This window comes from Lissotriton vulgaris, chromosome 3_1 (assembly GCF_964263255.1).
Source record: "Lissotriton vulgaris chromosome 3_1, aLisVul1.2, whole genome shotgun sequence".
NCBI classification, from domain to species: Eukaryota; Metazoa; Chordata; class Amphibia; order Caudata; family Salamandridae; genus Lissotriton; species Lissotriton vulgaris.
Genome location: NC_141689.1, coordinates 1,515,091,314 through 1,515,105,123, shown reverse-complemented (window position 1 = coordinate 1,515,105,123; position 13,810 = coordinate 1,515,091,314). Strand labels below are relative to the sequence as shown.

At 41.2% G+C, this 13,810-nt stretch overlaps 1 protein-coding gene across 4 annotated transcripts in view; it reads right to left on the bottom strand.

The window, feature by feature from the left end:
• The window catches only part of SEC31A (SEC31 homolog A, COPII component), a 256,619-nt gene that overhangs the window by 60,756 nt on the left and 182,053 nt on the right, over positions 1-13,810 (bottom strand). For 2 of the 4 annotated variants that reach the window (XM_086961994.1, XM_086961995.1), the window contains exons 12-15: positions 12,266-12,340; positions 6,654-6,704; positions 2,748-2,825; positions 1,629-1,704 (exon numbers count right to left, since the gene is read on the bottom strand). In XM_086961994.1, the coding sequence (XP_086818120.1) occupies positions 1,629-1,704; positions 2,748-2,825; positions 6,654-6,704; positions 12,266-12,340 (280 nt within the window). Of the gene's footprint in view, positions 1-1,628; positions 1,705-2,747; positions 2,826-6,620; positions 6,705-12,265; positions 12,341-13,810 lie in introns of all 4 variants that reach the window. The other 2 variants (XM_086961992.1, XM_086961993.1) reach the window with 1 other exon arrangement.

Below are 13,810 nucleotides of genomic sequence, written 5' to 3'. Positions count from 1 at the left end.
CAAAAAAATACAATTCATAAAAAGCTAATATCTTAAAAAGAGTGCCTTTGGTTAAAAAGAAAAGCAGTACTGTCTGTCTATTTGAGGCCATTTTATTTTTTTAAGACTACTAAGGTTCAGGGTTCTTCCCCTTCTTCATTTCATGGTTCTGAGATTATTTTTAGTTGCTTCTCCACACACCCCAAAAGTTTAACCAGTTTTGTGATAACTTGCGGCTGCTCATTGTTCAATAGGAAGATGACCGCAGATGGTAGTGTCCGTGTCTCCTCCTTAGCCCATAGGGACCTTAGCAATCGTCTGCAGTCTTCCAGTATTATAGGGCAAATACAGAGCAGATGAGTTATTGACTCCTGGAATAGACTGCATAGTCAACATGTTTTCGACTCCGATTTAACCGGCCATGGTGGCGACAGGTCTAAGGATGCAAACAAGCCTATTCGAAGCTGCAGAAAATTCATTTTTTTAATAGGAGGAAAAAGTTTTGTTGATATATTTATTGTTGGTTGAGCTGAAACTTGCTCTTTGTAGTGGAAACATGAAGAAATAAAAGCCACTAGTCTGGTATGTAATATCATATGAAGCAATGGCAAGCATACTAAAAGAACTTCTGAGGGAAGACACTAATGGGTGGATACTAGCAAAGTTCCTTTGCGAGCAGAACTAGTGCAGGAAACGCAAGAAGCACCGTTCTCATTATGGGCTAGCTACTCAGGATATTAGCATTACTTCATCATGCCTATATGCTTATGAAACACTGCTAAGTGGCAAGAACCAATGCACCTCGGCAGACTCTCGGTGGGGGTGGAGTGGGGGTTGGGTGAAAGGGGCACATGAGGATGAATATGTTTCAAAGGCCCAGGGTGTACGTTGAATGTTTAGCCATATCAGAGTATTGTAAGATTTACTGCTACTACGAGATATTGCATTTCACCTTGAGGCCTACAGCGAGCAGTTTTCCATTCAGACATGACATCTTGTGGGGAGTGACTGGGATTTGTTCTTCAGCAAGCATCTATGGCGGGCCATATAAAGACTCACGTAGGTTAAGAAAGCACGTTCAGGAATCTGCTATTCAGTGTGCAATATAGAGCAAGTTCACTGGACATCTTCTTTCCAATAGCAACTTGTATTTGTGGATTATTGGCATGTACTTTATTTTGCATTTTCTGAAGCTTATGAGATATTGCTCGAGCCTGTAGACAGCCTGGAGAGTTCATTCACTAACAAATGGACAAGCCCTTCCAATTTAGGGTTGTGCTTAAAATAGCATTCAATTTCAAGATGCAAGCCTAAATCCACAATTGGGCCTACCCTCGCGCACAGTTCCTATAACCAATAGGATGCTGAATAACACTTCAACAATACATGCATTTTACTCTTCCTTTGTACATCATCTGACTAAGAACAGGTTTGCACAATCAAAGTACAACAAGCTCTGACAAAAGAGGCACCAACAACATTTACGGTTACATGCGTACCACTGACAAAGGGGTATTCTTTCCTGGCGTTAATTTTTTTTTTTTTTTAAATCAACCTCTTTACATCGTAACAACACTCTAGATTACCTATTGAGGAATTCAATCAACATTTTCACACTTTAACAGGTGAAGAAACAAGGCCAGATTTACCTCCACTGACAGAAATACTGAATGTTTCCCCGGCAGATGGAGGTCGACTTTCTTCTTGCTCATCCCTTGCTGCACTCTGATTAAGAAAAAGAAAAAACTAAGTTCCTGTTCACAAAATGCCGTTCTTTATCTCAATCTAATCCAAAGGTCAAAAGCTCCATTGTCACCAATATTAAAAATAACATATCTGTGCTGATCTAAGATATGACTGACAACGTCTAATGCCACTGGCTGAAAGAGGCTGAACCATATAAGCCAAAGACTGAAGGAGTCTGATCAAAAGTCGACTAAACGTATATTGTAAGCAATAGGTGTGTCGACAGTTGTGTTGTCAACCCAGACAAAAAATTGCATATGTCCAAGATTATGCACAGTCTACATACATATATGTATGTATGTAGACTAATATGCAGACGCACAGAGTGCAATATGCCTTTTAGTACCACTGCATGTCATTTAGTACCACTGCTGAATGAGGAGGCAGGCAGTCATTGCTCCCCTTCAGTCCCTCAACAATGGTACTAAATAACATTATACTCTATGCAATCACACACAGGAGATACTAACTATTAGACAAGTTGGTTCCTCTGCAAAGTAATTGTTACATGCAATCAACGAGGCAGGAAAGCATTTTCTCATGAAAATTTTGCGTACTGTGGTAATAAACTTACATTTGACCGTTGCTCTTTAGAAGAAAATGTGGGAATGCACGTTTATTAGTCAAATTGGTCAAAATGTATATTTAAATAGACATACACATTTGTTTGTGTGTATGTATACATGTATGTGTTACAGAGGGGTAAGAAAAAGGATAAAAAAAAGTTTGGGGGGTTTGTGTTCAAGAGAAAGCATTGGCGAAGAAGGTTGACTGTGAACATGTTGGCTGTTAACATGTCTGGATGTGCAATTAAACACCATACCCACTTTACTTGATAGTACCATTGCACAAGCTTGACGACAAGCCCACACATCTCAAGAGTTCTGAGAAAGCATGCTGTGTACACCAGCAGGGAATGACAATTGTAATCCAAAAAAATAAACATTTTCAACATTTCTCCTCATAGTCATCACATGTACAGCACTGCTGTTAAACATAGTAAACAGGAAATAGATAAATACCTCCCCCAAGAACTGCTCCTCAGTGGCCTGGCTCTCTTCACCACCACTCTCTACTGCATTGTCAGAGTCTTTTAGGGCCTTTGCATAGAGAGCAGAAGAGGAAGGGGTGATTTGGAAAGAATTTAGTGTGCAAGAAGCAATAATTACAAGGAAAGAGAAAGGAATACATTAATATTCAGGGCTGGTCTGACAAGAAACGAAACATACATTTTAAACAAGATAACCTTGATGCACTGCTGTCTCATTTTAATCCCCATTCCCATCTGTGTTACATGTAAATGTAGAGACTTGGATCCGATATTCAAAAATTTGGAATGAAGAAAATTAAACAGACTATCCCCACTGTTAGTTGATTTTAATCTGGGTGGCATTTTGGGGGTGTCTTAGCTGCCACATGGTATTCCATCTTTGATGTTTGCCTTAGGCTATGAATCTAAAACTATCACGCAGATAGCATGCAAAGAGCAATTAACATGGCAAAATCTCAAACTAAAGAAATTTCTGGAGAGGGTGATGTTAAAAGCTCACCAGAGTTGTGGAGGTTGTGCAACACTACAAATTTCACCTAATGCTGTGCAAAGCCTCCACAAGGCACAAGGTAAGACACTCCCAAATCTTTCACTCAAGCAGTTGCATCTGGTGTTCGCATGAAAAAAAGCAAAGATTTAGACCTTAACGCAGACGCAGCCCTGAACAAAGATACAATCACACTAGACTGTGGTCCAATAGAGGATTACAGAGGAAAACACCGATTGGTAATGTTAAAAGATTTAAAACATTAAGTAGGTTAATAACATTCTTAATGTGAAATAGAAGACTAAAAAAATGCTCTCTCTGCACATCTGCTATTCATTTATTAATGGAGTATGTTTTCTGAATTGTAGTTTAAAAGCAGGAAGTGGATCAGACTTACAGAAACACTAACATACTTTAAAATGGGGAAGATCCTCTCCCCCTGTAACAATACCAACACATTCATGTTTTATTAGCTAAGCCGTAGTATGTTTTACATTTCTTTTACCCCTTCTGAGACCAAATAAGGAAAAATTGGTTAATGAGCTGCGAAAGAAACAACAAACATATCAAAGTATTCCAATACACGACTGCCAGCAACAGTTGTGCTAGAAAATCTTCAATAAGTGGCATTGCCCTGTAAACATTTGTCTTGTTAAACAATAAGGTAAATAATCAGTAAAGAGTCTAGGTCAATACACTGTAGAAGGTCACCTCTGCTCAAAGCAAGATGGTGCCTGCTGTTGTAACACCCCCCTACCCCCAACCTATACAGCTTTCTGTTAGCCACCTTATCCTTTTCCCTCTACTTAGATCTGCTGCTTTCTGGTTTCTGCTGTCCCCAGTCCCCTCCTGCTGGACAGGTATGCGTGGCGATGGTGAATGGCGATGGATTTAACCCAGATCAGTTGACTGGGGGTGAGTGTTTGATTTGCTCAAACGCCCAGTCCATCATCCACTTTTGTTTCGCTTTGTTTGCCCTAAGTTGGCAGGGTATGCTCAGACGTGAGTCCCTTGCTCACTTGGCCACTCGATGCAAGATAGCCTGGCTGATGAGTATTATGAATCCGAAACCGGTCCCAAGATGCTTGTTTTCGGTCCAGGGAAGACATGGCTTGGCAGTTCGGGCTGGACTGTTCCCATGAGGCACAGGGTCAGACTGATTTGCATATGGCCATGTCTGAACTGGGGTGGCTGAGTGAACTAAAGAATGGGGATGGATTAAACCCAGATCAGTTGACTGGGGGTGAGTGTTTGATTTGCTCAAACGCTCGGTCCATCATCCCCTTTTGTTTTGCCTTATGAGTGGCAGACCGCCAGGGGCGGTGCAGGTAGGTGCTGCATCAAAGAAGGAAGGCCATGATATGTCTCCATAATGCTAGTATATTTCTCCTTCCACCCCTGCCATTTGTAAACCTTTCCCCTCTAATACGCCTCAAATTCTGAGTGTCTCCAACTTATCAACACAGATTAATTTTTTTAATTTTATTTTGTTCTAAAAATTCTCTTCTTGTACCAGCCATGGTGTCTATTCCTGCTGCTTGTTGGTGACAAACGGAAATAACTAGTACTCGGCTAATTCAGGACAAGTAAACATTATTCTGTTGCCTCTAAAATCCTACGGGTCCTACCATTACCAACAAGTGGGTTCTTTTATCTGTCACAGTTGTCAAGTTGTGTGCAATTGGTATATGAATACCCCATCCTGCTTCGGATTCATGTCCAGTCACCAAGTCCTTTAAAAGCTGGCTGGTATCAGGATTGCTCTCCGATGGCTACTTTGGAAGGAGGATGAATGCTCATTTTGGAAAATGCCTTCCATTATATGTACCCTAAATGTAATATTTGCTTTGAAGTGAAACATAAAAAGATAGACACAGAGAGAGGAAGGATAACTGGTACAAGCAACAAAAATGAGTGAAAAGGATACCCTGATCATACTACTATTTCCGCCAGAAAAGACATCCAATGAGTGATATTTACAAAAAAGCCAGCGTGGGTCACACAAGTGACCTCTACATAGACACCCTCGATCGAATGTGCTTTGTAAGACCAAAGACCGCGCCTATGCTGAAAGAGGAATGAGTGTTTCTGCCGTGGTTACAAGGTAGACGTGAAGTTGAAAAGAATGCAAGCTACAGGATACTGTTCATTTTCAGTGAATGTCTTGTAAGCTATTGGCTACATGTAAGCAGTCTAGAAGTTACAGGCTCACAGAATCAATCTATTAATCCATAATCTTAAAGAGAATCCCTATGGGTATGCACAGCTCCATAGATTGTAGAAGAGCTACATACCACTATCACATAGAGTGATGATGGTTTTGCAAGGATCACAGAATAGTTCCAGGTCCAGACAGGCAAAGATTATTTGGCGGACTGTTTTCAAGGAAGGTCCGCAATGAAAAGCTATTATTTTCAAACCACGCATTGTTTTAAATCGATTTCTAATTGCTTGAGCATCTTAAAAAAGCTGCAATCTGAATCTTTTTTGAAAATCAATCAAAATAAAGATTCTGATTGAGCACACGATGTGTAGCAAGCCACACGAGTCAACATAAAACAGGGAATGGGTGATAGCAATTAGACTGTCCACTGAACTGCATGTGCAGATAGCCATTAGCAATGTCAGCTGCACACCCCTTTAAATTTAAAATCTAAGGAAGCAATTTCAATTCCTATCTGGTGGAGCCAGTAACATACATAGAAAATTAAATTAATCAGAGTAAATTTAAAACAGTGTTATATAATCATTTAAAAATTAGTAGTCAGCGTACACCAAAATAGTTAAGATGGCGTGTGCAAAAGAGGAGTAAAGTGGATTAACGTTCGGCTAATTAACCTGGAAATAAGAAAATTCCCTAGATGACAACTACTGATCCCAATCCATACACCCCCCAAAAAAGCACAACAGGCATGAAGCAGGTTTCTCATTATGGTCTCTTATGCCGATATAATTGACTCGGGACTGTGCACAAAGGCCACTATGTGACTGAAATGACGAAGTTGGGGGAGCAAAGGCACCATAAATTTAACTGAAAGCTTTTAAAACAATCAGAAATATCTAGGACAGACACAGAGTGCAGTTAGATGTAGTTTTTGTTATTCTTTTAATTTGATAAATCTAGATATAAATTTTCATCCTTTCCTCCACATGTTTCAAGTTTTTCCTACCTCTTTTACGTCTACCTCTGAACAAATGCTGCATATTTATAAATGCGCAATAGCATTAAGAAGATCTAAACTGCCTTCCAGCTAGGATGGCTTATAAATTGAACTTGTTTATACTGCCAGAAACTTTGTAAAGTGGTTTAATGCTATGGGTTGATTGCTTTTTCAATTATTCTCCGATCCTACCCACCTCCCCCAAATATTTGCAGCTGTTCCCTTTTACCTCCTCCAGTTTACCATCAGTGGAACCTTCTTTACAAAGCGCAGAAGCAATCTGAAGGACAAAAACAGGCAAAGATATTATGTGTAACAGTACAACAGCAGACAAAAGAGGAATTAATCCACATGTGATCAATGTGCTTTCATTTACAATATGAAGGGGAATGAAAGGGGGGGGGATCACATAAGCTATAAACAGTTATAGACTATGGTTTGAATAGACACACGCAAAGTGTGCATCTATTTAATCCGTTAACTCATTATGATTTTGAAGCAGCAAGAGAATCAGAGCAGTGCAGTTAGTCACATAAAAAGAACAATTCCTTCAGAGGCCAACATATCCACAAAAGATTTAAACCCAATAAAGTACATACATGAAATATTTGCAAATGTGAAGATGCAAATTACAGTCATGTCTGAGTGGACATCAAATCAGATATTTGGGGCACCACACAACTCACTTAGGTGTAAATGGAATCAATCTCTGCTCAGGCGGCTGGGAAATGAGTTCACAGACCAACAACGCAATTTCTGGTCAGTTCCCACCAGGAGCACCAGGCAGAAATGGCACTGACTGGAAGAGGGTGTCAGTGCGAGGGAGTGGGATATGGGTCTCCTGGAACCCAACCACTGCTATGGGTTATTACCCCACTTGAGTCCCTTTTAAATGTTGAGCAATAGTAGAATAGCTAAATGATTGTCTATTATTGGCTTTCTATTCTTACAGCAGTATTCTTCCAAAGCGGTGGCTAGCGTATGGCTGTTGCAGTGGTCTGAAAAAGTGTTCCAAGTATAGACTGGCCTACATTAGCTTGTTGTCTTGCTAACACATCTACATAATAGTGCTTGGTAAATGTGTGTGGTGTATACCATGTTGCAGCTTTACAGATGTCGGCTATGGGGATGTTTCCTAGGAAAGCCATAGTAGCCCCTAGTTTGCGGGTTGAATGCGCTCTAGCGGGTATTGGTAAAGTCCTTTTTGGTTCGAGCCTAGAGCAGTGCATGCGCTACTTGCTCGACTTTAGTAAGGGGCTTTTCAAAGTGCTACCCGCAGGCCACCAGCTTGCGGTTACGTGCACAAGCATGCGCGCCTCGCTCCGCCTCTCCAATTATGCTGGGCGCGCATACCTTGCGTGTATGCTCTCTTCTGTATGCATTCTCTAATTCCTCGGTAATTCTTCCTTGTAAATTATCTTTCTTGTGACCTCTCCTTGTCTCAGTCGTTCTTTCTTGTTTTAATTACTAAATGATCCAAAAAAAGTCGCCTAATGGAAGTGCTGTAAATATGGCCAGTTGTGCTCTTTCTGTGGGCAAGTTTTTATTTACGTGCAGATTTAAAATAATCATTATAATCCGGTAGAGGGCATTGCATCCTCACATTTGGCAACATTGAGCGGCAGATAGCTAAATCACAGATAGTCGGAATTGAAATCTTTTAAGCCCTTTCACTGTGAAAGAAAAGGAATTTTAAAGTCTGTCAATCAGGGTAGGCGGAACGAATACTGTTAAAAAAATAGATGCCGGGGGTCAGCTGTTATTTGCGAGCACACAGAACTATACATTTTCCGTGCAGATGTTTCTGTTGCAGCCAGAGTAGTGTGTAGCCGGGGATTGTCACAGGGTGACATAAATCAGCTGCAAACAGTATGTGACAGCCACAGCACTAAATCACCCAAGCAGTGGGCCCGGAGACCAGAGCTGGAGTTATGGCCTTTCTGGAGGCTGACAAGACCATCCACCTTACTTAAAATAAATGATACTTTTGTGTGAGCTTTGTGAGCCCTTAAATCTTCTCCATACGTGTCTCTTGCGGAGCCTGTGTTGTTTTTCTGTGATTTCTTGAGCTTGTTTTTTTTACAATTTACCACGGATGGGGACTTATGTGGGTGCTTGTGCATCTGTTTTATATTTACAAAAAGCGCTCATGCGAGGTCGCGCTTGAACTTTAAATATGGTGGCAGCACCTCTGGTGCAGTTGCTTTATATTTACACACAAAGTTCTAGCTGCATACTGCGCCGTCGCGCTTTAACTTTAAACAATGGCTTTTTTATGCGCCACACCGCACTTCAGCCATCCTCTGATTATAGCCATCCGGTGTCTTCCTATGTCACAATGAGGATTATGAATCTGAAACCGGTCCCAGGATGCTTGTTTCCGGTCCAGGGAAGACATGGCTTGGCAGTTCGGGCTGGACTGTTCCCATGAGGCACAGGGTCAGACTGATTTGCATATGGCCATGTCTGGACTGGGGTGGCTGAGTGAACTAAAGAATGGTGATGGATTATACCCAGATCAGTTGACTGGGGGTGAGTGTTTGAATTGCTCAAACGCTCCGTCTATCATCCCCTTTTGTATCACTTTGTTCGCCCTAAGTTGGCAGGGTATGCTCAGACCCGAGTCCCTTGTTCATTTGGCCACTGGATTCAAGATAGCCTGGCTGATGAGGATTATGCATCCGAAACCGGTCCCAGGATGCTTGTTTCCGGTCCAGGAAAGACATGGCTTGGCAGTTCGGGCTGGACTGTTCCCATGAGGCACAGAGTCAGACTGATTTGCATATGGCCATGTCTGAACTGGGGTGGCTGAGTGAACTAAAGAATGGTGATGGATTAAACCCAGATCAGTTGACTGGGGTGAGTGTTTGAATTGCTCAAACGCTCCGTCTATCATCCCCTTTTGTATCACTTTCCTATGTCACAAAAGCATCATCTTCTAAATAACAAGTCCCAGAAATGTTTTTCCTTCAGTGTAGAATAACCCCGTACTCCCATGGCCCCCTACTGCTGAGCCCAAGGGCCCCATATCTTTACTTTCTGAGGCACCGGTCTACTTCAGCTGGGAGTCCCATGGAGTTGGGGACAGTTTGGGAAGGTCAGAACTCATATGTCCAACAGGCAGTTCGTCATCCAGTGTCAAGCTGGAATTTCTGGGCAGCTGGGATCTCGGGAAGTGCAGGGGCCTTAGCTTTTGGTGCTCATGTAGCTTAACTGAATGCTAACCAACTAGCCCTCGGAATCACTTCTCCCATCATGGCACAAGTAGAGTTGTTTTCCAGCAGTGGGCATTGCAGGCACAGTCCTCTATGTGGATGCATTGGGTGTAATCCAGTCTTTGGTGCAGATCTCTTTGCTGGGTGCAGGGAGAAGCAAGGCAATCCTGCCATCTTCGTTCTACGCAAGTAATGATCAGAGGACTGTGTGTCTGAGGCACCACATTTATGCCAACTTCTCGTTTGTGGGAGGGGTGGACTCAATAGACAATGGGGCAACAGTTCTGAGGAGAGAATCCTTCCCACTTTACATCACTTTCTGGGAGGGTTACGTCACCAAACAATCTCAGAATACCCCAGTCAATAGAATCCAAGATGGCACCAAGCAAGGCATTTGTGAAAAAACTTATAGCATAATTTAGATCGAATGAGGGGCAATCATATGGTCAAGAAGCCAGTCCAGACTCTAAGTGCACTCCCGGACTAGGATTTACTTGGAGTTTTAGCTTTCTTAAATGCTGGTTTTCCATGGGTAAAGTTTGTGCTTTGCGGAGGAAATGAACCGCCTTAGATAATCAGTTTCTCTCCCAAACAGATGGCGGAGCTATTGTAAAGAGCCTTATGAAGAATGCACAGTAGTTTGAAAGTGCACCTCATCTTTATGTGAAGTCAGCTGAATGACAGCACAACTGTGGCAATGTGGTCATCTTTCTTGGCTCCAGAAATCAGTCACTCCAAAGCATTTAGGGATAATGTTATAGCTTCTAGACTACTTTAGTAAAATCTGACACATAAGTAACTCAGAAGTTAAACAGCAGTAACATGATCAGGGAAGTCAGCAGGCAGTACAAATCAGACTTCTAGAGGCTATCATCGCCACAACAATTGATGGCAAACTTCATTTTCATTGAAAGAAAATGCTCTATAAGAGACAGGAACTTGGCAAATATTAACAGAAAGAAAACCCCAGGATTCGGACAGCTGGTTCTGCACCATCTCAAGGAAGCTTACTTTTGTTGCCAAAATTAGATAGGAAATAGTCAGTAAAACTAAGTTCCATGTGTGGGCATTTGTAGGGGTTTCTCTAAACAGTTATCATGCCTTTATATCCCTGTCTTTATCTGCATCAAGAGTATTTCGTACAAACTATGAATACATTAACTCCACAAATCCCTTAGATTCAGTTCAATGTATAAACATTACTGCAAGTCAACAGATAAAGAACCGAAGACCAGATGTATCAAGCATTTTTGTGTTCGCAAACAGGCAGAATCTGCCTGTTTGCAAACGGAAAGATTGATTTTGCGATGCAGCAAATCAAATTTTGCGATTCGGTAACCTGTTATCGAATCGCAAAATGGGTTGTCGATTCGATATCAGGAAGGGGCGTATTTACGGCATCCCCTCCTAATACTGAATCGCATCGATATGCATGAATGTTTTGTGACCACAATTGCGGTCGTAAAACATTCGCATTTTACCACCTACTTCAAGTAGGTGGGAACCCATTTGCAAATGGGAAGGGGTCCGGAGGGACCCCTTCAACTTTGTGAATGTTTGTAAAACATATTTTAAGAGCAGACCGTGTTCCCAGGGACCACTGCCTGCTCTTAAAAAATAAAAAGAAATCTTTTAATTTTTCTTTTTACTAAGCATCTCGTTTTCCTTTAAGGAAAACGGGCTGCTTTACAAAAAAAAGATTGCTTTATTGAAAAGCAATCACGGATATGATGGTCTGCTGATCTCAGCAGGCCACCATCCCAGTATTTTTTGCGATTCCTAAGGGGTCACAAATTGCGACATACCTCATTAATATTTATGAGATAGGTCGTTTGCAACCCCCTCGAAATTGCAAAAGGTGAACTATACACCTTTATATAATGCATTTGGCGATTTCCTAGTTGCAAATCCTTGTGATTCGCAATTAAGGAATCGCAAAATGCTTCTACATACATCTGGCCCCAAGAGAATAGCAGGTCCAAAAGAGGAACTATCCTTGTAGAGCCAGGTACACTTACTATCGTGCATCTAGTGAACACCACTTCGAAGGTTAGGTTTCTTTACATCAACACAAAAATTCATTTAAACAGATCACTATAAGGTAAAATAAACATATACAACATTTGAGAAGCTTGCTAAAATGAGTACAATATATTAAATAAATCGCTATTTCAGTCTTCTAACCTACTTTTAAATATAGACTAAAAACACTGGAAAGAAGGCATGCAATAACTGAATGGTCCACCAGAATCTAGACCATGTATGTATTTTGATCAAAACACTGTGCGCACAGTGAGATGTTTATTTAAATCCTTGGCAAAGTAACAGGTCTACTATAGTTATCCATTTCTCTTTATTGTTACAAAATAAATAAACGTTTAGGAGAATGGTTCTTTAAGGGTGATGTGCTCTGATATAAGCGTACAGTACACAGACCAATCTTCCAAATGAGCAGCTTGGGATATCAACATTTTCATTTATCCACAACTATCTTTTTTAAAGAAAGACTAGAGGACACAATACTGAATAGCTGAGATTTAAATCATGGCTACATAAAGGGACAAAATAATTTGTGACATTTTGCTTGCTCGCTACAGGACAAACACAACGTTCCCTTGATCTCTACCTTATGCCCCAGCTCTTCCTTTTTGTATCCCAAAAGTTCAAGATATTTTCCACGAGAGTCCTCTTCAAAATTAACCTAACAAAACATGAAAAAAGATTTTAGCAGTGAAAACTGCTAACCGTCAATCAGGCAAAGTGAGAAAACATGAATACGATATGCACTGCATCATATGATTTCTGAGAATTTGTTAAACATCAAGACAATCACCCCTAGCAGGCATTAGGGTCCTATGTGATAAGGATTATGGGAAGGTGCCACACATCTCAAATTCTTTAAAACTGAATTTACAGTGATCTAACTACAGGGCAGTAATCCATAAAGAGAAACAATTTGTTAAGAGCTAAATAATGACGGTCATCACTGGGCTCTAACTGTGAGGCAAACTAGAAGAGTGAGAGATAACCAGCAAGTGAGGGAATAAAATCGACAGACAAAAGCTCTACAGCAAAGCATATTTAACATTAGACATTTTGCACAGATTCAAGATTTATATACACTGAAAAAAACAAAGGTTAAAATGACAATTATTTGAAAATGTTAGTGACAATGTTTTAAAGATACAAAAAAATACTGAAATTCACCAGCTATAGTTATCTTGACTTATAGTAACTAGTAATAACCTGTGTTATAACTACAGTGGGGCCAAAACTCCTGTTAAGGGAAGGGGCCTAATAGGCCCCGGGGACTCCAGCACCAGGGGCCTGTCTGTTTTTAAGTTGAGCCTGGACAGTGCATGCGCTGCTCTGCGAGGCATGGTGTATTGAGGTAGGGACTTGAAGCTCCGCCCATCTTTTCAATGGGCTCCTGTTACCGTCCTTGCGAAATTGTTGCTTTTCATTCCTGAATAGACTTGTTAGTCCCTCCTTGGTACAGCATGTCTGCATTTGTAACCTCCCCTAACGACTGGACCTTTTACTTGTCTCGTTACACAGTCTACTTTATCTTGGCTGTGAGCACTATTTTGTTCAAATGATCTGCCCCTATTCCACTCACTACGTTGCAGCACGCTGCCCGCTTTAAAAAAAATTATAATTACTAATGGTGTTCCGCTTTAACTATAGTGGGCGCATTTCTTTATTTTAGCAGCGCGGTCCACTTTAATTATAGTGGCAGCGTTTATTTAATTATTTTTTGTTGTTGTTTATTAGTGCCCATGCGGCACTTTCACATTAATGGAGGCCCCACTTTCTTTAGACAAGCAGCGTCTAAAGAAAGGTGCGCGTCCGCTATTAAAGGGAAAGTATGGCATGCAGCGCTTTTACAAAAAAAAAATGTGTCTGTCAACTTGACAAACAGATGCTTTTTTTGTCAAAGCCCCCATGCTGCTATTTCACTTTAATGTCGGCAACGCCCCTTCCTTTAGATGCGGCTTGTCTAAAGAAAGGGGCGCGGACTCCCTTAGCGTGAAAGTGCAGGTCTCGCATTTCCGAGTGTTTAAGCTATTGGCGTTGTAAATGCCAATAGCTCAAACTCTCATAAATGCGAGACCGTTTGCACTGAGAATACTCGTTTTAAACTGGTGCCACTGTGCCCACCTGTGGCACC